General features: G+C 37.7%; 1 protein-coding gene across 3 annotated transcripts in view; it reads left to right on the top strand.

Annotated features, from left to right (window-relative positions):
• Nucleotides 1-8,403, top strand: part of LOC106880833 (uncharacterized) — a 38,630-nt gene extending 30,227 nt beyond the window's left edge. For all 3 annotated transcript variants that reach the window (XM_014930960.2, XM_052976539.1, XM_052976538.1), the window contains exon 3: nt 7,144-8,403. In XM_014930960.2, the coding sequence (XP_014786446.1) occupies nt 7,144-8,382 (1,239 nt within the window). In that variant the 3' untranslated portion in view covers nt 8,383-8,403. The remainder of the gene's footprint in view (nt 1-7,143) is intronic.
• Nucleotides 8,404-9,583: the final 1,180 nt, after the last annotated feature.

The following is a 9,583-nucleotide window of genomic DNA, read 5'->3' as shown; positions in this document are numbered from 1 at the left end:
CACACACACACACACACACACACACACTATCTCTCTCTCTCTCTCTCTCTCTCTCCCCCCCCCCTCTCCTAATAAATTATTCACTTTTGCGTTATTTTAGTTATTCTAGAGGCAGCAAGGAAAACCAATTAAGTCAACTTGATGAGCAAAGTGGGTATAGTGTCAACATTGCCTTCACAAAGCTGCCTATTCCACTTACATTGTTACAATAACCAAAGCAACAACAATTAGTTTATTTCTTTTAATAACAACTAGTCGTGACCTGTCACTATGCTGCCGGGCAGTGACCCAGCCAAGATGAAATGGATCGTTTAGCAGAAAGAAGCCTACTACAATGATCACAACAATCTGTTTTTTTGCTTTTCTTGGAACAATTTTTAATTGTCTCCTTCATACTCTCTCTCTCTCTCTCTCTCTCTCTCAACAATAACAACTTTTCATTATAGTGAAAGTTTTTTCTTTAAAGTCCTTGCTGCAGTGTCTATATGTTGAAAGACTATAGAAATATACACACAGAGAAATACACAACCAAAAGAATAACTATATGTAATAGGTTGTTTCACAGAAATGTCGCATTTTTAATTACTTGCTATGTCAGTCATGTATGTTTAATCTGGACTCTATTTCTTTCCCAACAATATTGGTATACAAAATTTGTACCCACAGACCTTATGAAAATGGTAACAACCAAACTAAGTTGAGTGATTTTCTCGTATGAGTACAAACTGGGTCACTCTCCCGCAGAAGCTCAATGGAATATCAAACAGGCCTTAGGTAATGGTCTTGTTGACATCAGAACTGTTCAGAGATGGTTCTAAAGCTCTCGTTCAGGAGATGATAGCCTTGAAAATAAACCAAGGGGTAGGCCAAAAATCAGTTATTCAGCATGATGGATTAAATGCTTTGGTTGAACAAAATCTGAGAACAAAGGTTCGAAAACTTTCAGCAGAATTCCAAACATCTTGCACAACTGTTTTTACCACCTGTAAAAAATTGGAAAAGTCAAGAAAACGGATTGGTTTGTTCCACATCAACTGAACGAGATTCAAATAAACCAGACGCCTCGAAGCGTGCTCCTTATTGCTTTCTCAACTTGTGATGAGAAATGGATACTCTCTGACAACAGTAGAACAGGACAGTGATTAGATGCGGGAGAGTCACCTAAACACTACCCAAACCCACCATTGCACCCTAAAAAGTTAGTTGTCACTGCAAAGGGAGTTATTCGTTATTCATTTTTGCAACAAGGAAAAATGGTAACAGCAACATTGTATTGCCAGGAAATTGATTGTATGCATGAGGATTTGAAGAAGCAACCCAGACTAGTGAATAGAAATGGCCCAGTTTTGATCCATGGCAATGCACGTCCTCACACTCCTCAAGCTACGGTCCAAAAGCTGCAGAGCCTGAATTCTGAGATTTTGCAACATCCTCCCTATTCCCCTGATATCTCTCCTACTGATCATCACTTATTTAAGCATTTTGAGCTTTTCATAAGCAATAAAACATTCTTAAATAGAGCAGAGGTAATTGAAGCATTCAGACAGTTTATCACGGCAAAAGATGAATTTTTTTTTAAAGATGTAATATATAACAGAGAGACGTTGGGTAAATGTCATAAACAATGTCATAAATGTCATAAATGTCATAAACATGGATCATATTTTCATTAAATCAGTCAGTTCTCTGAAATATTTTATTGTTACCTTTCAAATACGACATTTCGTGTGAAACAATGTAATATATATTGTATACAACTTAATATTATATATGTATACATATGTATATATATCGCTACAGAAATATTGTTTTTAAAGTTTGTGTTGTGGTGTGTTGGTAGATTTGCAGTTGCCTCATTTTTAATCAAAACTTGTTGGTTATTATGGTGATAATTTTCATGGGGCCAGAACCCCCATGAAAATTCATAAATTTTCAATGTTGATGAAATTTCAACCTTGGGTAATTGACACACATAAAGATGTATTCTCAAACTTTTCACTTCTCATGAGGATTCTAAGACCCCCTAATGGAGGCTTTAACTCCCAAATTTTAGTCATTTTTTTATGACCCAAAACTAGGTCAAAAGTACTGAATAGATCTTTATGAAATTTGGAAATTATATTCTATGCATAAGGGTCATAACCACCATAAAAATTCATATACTTTTGCTGTTGATGAAATTTTAACCACAGATATTAGACATAAATGAAGTAATATTTCTAAAATTTCATCTTCTTAGAAGTTAGAAAGACATCTTCATGGGGACTTAGCACCCACAATTTAGTCATTTTATCTAAGCAATGACGAATACAATTGTACTCTCGGAAGCTGTAGGGTCACCCGAGCACAAAAGAAGAGCATTATTTGTAATTCAATGGTACAACAGTGTAAGAGTTTGCTTTGAGATATTCTTACATTGTGATTTCTGCAATGTGGTGCATAAATTGTCAAGTAAATGAGACGCATCTTTGCCTCCACTGATTCAGTTGCAAAGTGTTCAGTAAAATTATTTGGTTGCAGATATGTATATATGTGTATGCTAAGAGAGATTGATAGAATATGTACCAGGCTTTACAAAAAATGAGTTCTGAAGTCAATTCATTTAACAAAGAAATTCTTCAAGGTGGTGCCCCAGCATGGCCACAATCTAATGACTGAAGCAAGTAAAAGAATAACTCAAATTACCTCATAAGTTTGGTCACTGTGGCTCATACAGCCCTCAATTTCATACAAAATACCTTATGGTGTTTTATTACCCCTTTTGACATTAACTCAAATCCCTTCCAGATGTGATTTGCTGTTCGTATTTCTGCAGTTGATTAAATAAACTATGTGCTGCAGTATGGCTACAGTCCAACAACTAAAGCTAGTTAATGAATCATTGTTGTCGTCGTTTTAATGTTCATTTTTCCATACTTAAATGGATCAGATGAAAGTATTGTGGGCAGAGTTTTGTACAGGCAGGTACGTTTCCGGTCACCAACGGTTCCTTGTTTTGAAGTGAAATATTTATCTCCTAGTCAACAGGGAACAACAGACAGTCCAGGCATGTTGACATGGTGAATTAGAAACAAACAATATTGTATGAACGAGCATTTTGTATTACAACAATCACGAAACATATCAAGACATGTCTAGAAACCCACATGTGCTTTTTATGATGCACAGGAAGCAAGCAACACCATTAGCAAATCTATTCTTGCCAATCAATGAAGGAACAAGTGCAGACAGGAAATTTTCACTCTCTCATCCACACACACACACACACACACACTTGTGTATACATATAGAGACACAGTCATACATCATCATCATCGTCATTACAACGTCCACTTTTCCTTGCTTCCTGGTTGGATGCAGTTTATTGAAGTAGATTTTCTACGACTATATACCACTTTTCTAGGGCAGCGAGCTGGCAGAAACGTTAGCATGCCGGGCAAAATGCTTAGCGGTGTTTCGTCTGTCTTTACATTCTGAGTTCAATTTCCACCGAGGTCATCTTTTCCTTTCATCTTTTTGGGGTCGATAAATTAAGTACCAGTTACGCACTGGGGTCAATGTCATCAACTTAATCCCTTTGTCTGTCCTTGTTTGTCCCTTCTATGTTTAGCCCCTTGTGGACAATAAAGACAGAAGAAACGTTAGCATGCCGGGCAAAATGCTTAGCGGTATTTCGTCTGTCTTTGTTCTGAGTTCAATTTCTGCCGAGGTCAACTTTTCCTTTCATCCTTTTGGGGGTCAATAAATTTGGTATCAGTTGCATACTGGAGTTGATCCAATCGACTGACCACCTCCCCAAAAACTTTGGGCCTTGTGCCTTGAGTAGAAAAGTATATATACCACTCTTCTTGTTGCCAACCCTCACCTGTTTCCAAGCAAAGTAACGTTTGTTCCATCATGCTGTAACCTTTTTGTCTTTGGCGCCAAAAGGGCGAAAAGCAAAGTTGGCCTTGTTGGAATTTGAACTCAAACTAAATAGACAGCTGAAATACTGCTAAGCATTTTGCCCAACGTGCTAATAATTCTGCCAGCTCGCCACCCTATGAATAATAATAATAATAATAATAATAATAATAATAATCATCATCATCACCATCACCATCATCATCATCATCGCTTATACTACAGGTACAAGGCCTAAAATTTGTCGGTTGTGTTTAAGTTGATCACATTGGCCTCCAGTACTTGACTGGTACTTAATTTATTGATCCCTAAATGGATGAAAGGCTAAGTCGATCTCAGCAGAATTCTTCAACTCAAATTACTTTGATGCCTCATGAGACATTTTCTGCAACTCCAATCAATCAAGTCAATCACTTTCCCCAAGATGTCAAATCAAGCTGTACAGGTTTTAGTCATTGTTTCAACTTCTCTTTATACTTAAGGATCTGTCTTCCTTTACTGTGGAATCCCCCCTACATGTTCTTCATACAGAAAAATTTCTAGAATGTTATCATCTTTCATTCCAACATGTCCTACCCATCTGCATTGAATTCTCGGCAGCATGCTTTTGGTGCTGAGAGAGATCACGTTCTTTTAAGATTTTGACATTTGTTATCTGATCTTGTTGTTTTATGTTGCAGGTGTCTCACTGACAACGCATCTATTTATTCACAGTATATTTCCTGTAATAAAAGATGTGTAATATGGAATTCAAAGCATGTCAAATTTTCCCTGTCTTTATTTATATAAACTTCTGGAAAGTTGTGTTTTATCTCTACTGTGGATTGCCTAAAGCTTAACTTCCTTGAATCTTAGAATTACATATCGTTATATATATATATTGGGTTGGTGTATAATTATTGCAGCTTTTTTTTCTGACAAATTTTATTCAACAAAAACAATAACAATATTTGACAAAAATATCTTTAAATGACGGTCTGACCGTCTGCCAAGCAAATGGGAAGCAGTAATTGAAGTAGATGGCGAATATGCTCCGGAATAATCATTTAAAGATGTTATTGTTTTTGTTGAATAAAATTTGTTGAAAAAAAGCCACAATAATTATGGTAAGAAGCTTGCTTACCAACCACATGGTTCTGGGTTCAGTCCCACAGCGTGACACCTTGGGCAAGTGTTTTCTACTATAGCCTTGAGCCAACCAAAACCCTGTGAGTGGATTTGGTAGACAGAAACTGAAAGAAGAGTGGTTGGCATTAGGAAGGGCATCCAGCTGTAGAAACTTTGTCAGATCAGATTGGAGCCTGGTGCAGCCTCTGGCTGACCAGTCCTCAGTGAAACCGTCTAACCCATGCCAGCATGTATGATGGGCTTCTTTCAGTTTCTGTCTACCAAATTCACTCACAAGGCCTTGGTCAGTCCAAGGCTATAGAAGACACTTGCCCAGTGTTCCACTCAGTGGGACTGAACCCAGAACCATGAGGTTGCGAAGCAAGCTTCTTCCCACACTGCACAGACACGCTAGGCCATTAATTAAATAGTTACATGACCTAAATACTTGCAAACTGATTATACAACAGTCAATTATTTATGGCTACCACCCCTACTACAATAACAACAATGTTACATTTTATTATCTGGGCTTTTCCCATTTGTTGCTGCTGCTGCTACTGCTGCTGCTTTAGTGCAGAAGTACTTGTACATGTATGGAGAAAGAAAACATGTAGAGTTCTCACTTATTTTTATGAAATAAAATTAAAAATTACAATAAAAGCATTATTATGATTAATGACACCCAAAATGTCAAAAATTAGGCTAATTTGTAAACGGAAACTGAAAGAAGCTCGTCATATATATGTATATATATATGTATGTATGAGTATGTGTTTGTGTGTCTGTGTTTGTCCCTCCACCATCACTTGACAACCGATGCTGGTGTGTTTATGTCCCCGTAACTTACAAGCTTGTATGCAAGGGCAACCATGCTTTTACTGTTGATGATGATGTGGCATGTGTTTATTTATGATTCTCATGGAATATGCCTTGATACATGTGTATGTAGCTTTTGAATTTTGCCGAGTACTGGGATTGTTTTAATTGACTTAGCCTCCTCCACTGACATGACCAGGATAGTGTCTTTCCATGAAGGGCACTGCCATTAGTCTGTCAATGGTGCCACTTGCTGACCTTCGTGGCACTGTATTTGTGAGTTTGCCATATTTGGCAAATTAGTGTACTGTTTCTCTATGCAAATCCTTGAATGTCATGTGGTTACCAGTTTGCGTAAGGTACATATAAGAATTCAGCACGACAACATCCATAATGTGAAAAAATAAATTTTTGTACCATTTTGCACTTTTCCTAGCACACTCAAGCATCGCCAACTGCACATCTGCTTTATCAACTAGGCACATGTTGGTCACTTAATCAATAATTCTTCACAATTTACTGGGTTTTGTAATTTACTTTAGAACTGTTTAATGTCTCCTTTGTGGAAAGTTGTGATCATTATCACACTGCACTTATTATGCCAACGTAATGTAAAAAGGTTTCTACATTTTCATCTCTCAATGTCACCTGGCGTCTTCAATTTGGAAAACTTTCGTACACTTTTCCTGCTTCCACTGAGAGTTCCACACAAATGTGGCTTATATGCCACCTGTCTTCTGCCACACCCGTCTTCTGTCACACCTGTCTTCTGTCAAACCTGTCTTCTGCAGAAGAAAGCATGTTGTGTCAATAAGTCACACCTGACCTTAACCCTTTTGTAACTGTGTTTCTGTTGAGATGTTCTGTGTTTCTTTCAATTACTTTAAATATAACAAAGAATTTAGTAAAATAACTCAGTTATCATTCAGCTAGTGTTAGAAACATAAATTGCGACTAAGGTTTGGTGAAAGACTTATGAAAACAAGACATTTGTACTCAGAGCCAGAGCTGGGTTGGTATCAAAAGGGCTAAATGATGATTGCTGGTCTTGTGCCAACATTTTTGCTTTAAGGCAGTGAGCTGTTGGAATTGTTAATGCACTGAGCAAAATGCTTAACAGCATTTCATTTGTCATTATTCTCTGAGTCGAAATTCTGCTGAGGCACTTTGCTTTTTATCCTTTCGGGCTCAATAAAATAAGTACCAGTGATTACTGGGGTCGATGTAATTGACTCACCTTCTCCCACTGAAATTTCTGGCCTTTTACCAAAATTTGAAACCAATGTATTAATTTCATATTTTGTTTCTTTGCAGCACCACTGTGGATTCTACCGTACTATGCTGGATCCATGTCTTATAGGAGCTGATAAAATTCTTGAAAAATTTGGTTATCAAACCATCCATGGAGAGTCTTTTCAATTAAATGCAAAACCAGACTTGACATGCCTTTTAAAAATGAGCGTTCAGTGCCTGCTTGCTTACAGTGAGTACAAGATCGTCTCAAAAGCTTGTGAATCGGCCCAATCAACAGACTACGAAACTGCTTTACTTAAGCATCTGGAAAGTGGTGGAAGCAGCAAGCAATTAGCGGAAAAACTGAGATCAGAGTCTAACGAAGTACTAAGTAAAAGCACTGATTCAAGTCTGTCCAGTGAGTACTCTCGGTGTTTACCAGAATCGTACCATGGTAGTGATAGCAACAGTCCTTCGTTGGTCTCAAAACGAGCCCCTCCACCTTATTCTTCTCATACAATTGATAGAACTTTCTCTAAACCAAACAAATACGAGAACTTTGATAAATATTCTTACACAGTACAACACTCTCCCAAAATACCAATCAACAATTTTTATTCATGTCACCGACAGGAACAGTTCCAAATTCACAAAAACAAACGACCCCTATGTTTACAGACAGACGGCTGTAGTGATAATGAATATTTACTCCATACTTCAGCGCAGAACGTCTTTTCTGGTGCAAGTCCCATCTATGAAAAACATGTCAGTTCTCCACCATATATGGCGACAAACAATTGCGTCATGGACTCCAGTCTGGCCACGTCTCCTTACAAAATAGAACCGACATACCGGGACTCAGCGTATGGCTCTACATATGATGCACCTTCGTTGAATATTCAGTCACACAGCAGCAACAGCAGACCAAGACAACCAATGGAACACTCTCTGGGGAAAACCTACGACGACTACAATGGATGTAGCAAAGCTTTCGAACGGAATACACCGTCGCCGCAATCTCCCGTTGCAGATTTGACTATGGACTATCAGTCGAAACTAAATTTCAGCAGCAACGACTCGCTTTCGTCAGAAAATGAATGGAGCTGTAGCAAATGCACTGTAAAAAACCCCAGCAGTTTGACAGTGTGTTACCTTTGTGAAAATAGTCGCTATGCCATTTCCAATATGGCCACCCAGCAAATGAATCACAAACAAAGTGGTGAAAGAGTGTGTGAAAACTGCACGTTAAAAAATGCTGTTACTGCACGTAAATGTTCTGCATGTGGTCACCACTTCAAAGGTTATCACACATCTGTATAAAAAATATTCTGTTTTATCAAATTCCATTCTTTTTTTCTTTTGTCTTTTTTTGTTGTTTTTTGTTTGTTTTCGTTTTCTGTTTTCTTTTTTTTTGTTTTTTTTCTTTTCTGCCCCCAAACAAACATTCTTTTCTTTGTTCAGACAATTCTTGAAATCTTGATCTAAAGCTATTTATCTAACAAATCTAACACAGACAAAACGAAAATTCAAATCAAAATTATTATTATTATTATTTAAGGGGAAGAAATAATTCAGTTTTTGTAGTTGTTGTTGTTGTATGTAATTTGTGGTGTTGTTGTTGTTGTCGTCATTGTAGTGTGATGTGTTTCTCTACTGTAAAAATTACAGTTATAAAACAAACCTGTATTTCAAACTAGAAGACAGTATGTTTGAAAAATTGAAAAAGAAATTGTTGCTGTTGTTATTATTATTGTTGTTATCATTATTGTTATTATTATTTGATGTGGAGGCGAAATGGCCCAGTAATTAGGGCAGCGGACTCGCGGTCATAGGATCGCAGTTTCAATTCCCAGACCGGGTGTTGTGAGTGTTTATTGAGCGAAAACACCTAAAGACCCACGAGGCTCCGGCAAGGGATGGTGGCAAACCCTGTTGTACTCTTCCACCACAACTTTCTCTCACTCTTACTTCCTGTTTCTGTTGTATCTGTATTTCAAAGGGGCCAGCATGTCTGTGCAATGTGGGAAGAAGCTTGCTTCCCAACCACATGGTTTTGGGTTCAGTCCCAAAGCTCCTACCTCTACTGGTGACTCGTCCCCTCCCCCATTATTATTATTATTATTAATATTATTATTGGTAGAATTGTTACCATTCTGGGTAAAACGCTTAGTGGCATTTTGCCTTTCTTTTTGTAGCATTTTTGCCCAATACATTTTTGTTCAAAGTTGCCGGGATTAACTTTGCCTTTTGTTCTTTTGAGGTTGATAGAATAAGTACCAGCTGTGCACTGGGGGGTCGATGTAATAGATCTTCTTCCTCCTCCAGAATTGCTGGCCTTGTGCCAAAATTTGAAACCAATATTATTACTTGCCATCACCTGTCGCTATGCTGCCGGGTAATGACCCAGTCAAGAGGAAATAGATTCTCCAACAAAACCCTACTACAATGATGACATTGATATGCTCAACGCCAACCCCCTTTTTTTTTTCGTTTTTCTTAAAATTTTGATTCTGTCTTTCAC

Source organism: Octopus bimaculoides, chromosome 24, assembly GCF_001194135.2.
Source record: "Octopus bimaculoides isolate UCB-OBI-ISO-001 chromosome 24, ASM119413v2, whole genome shotgun sequence".
NCBI classification, from domain to species: domain Eukaryota; kingdom Metazoa; phylum Mollusca; class Cephalopoda; order Octopoda; family Octopodidae; genus Octopus; species Octopus bimaculoides.
The sequence above is the reverse complement of the archived record's forward strand: the minus strand, read 5'-3'. Positions and strand labels throughout refer to the sequence as shown.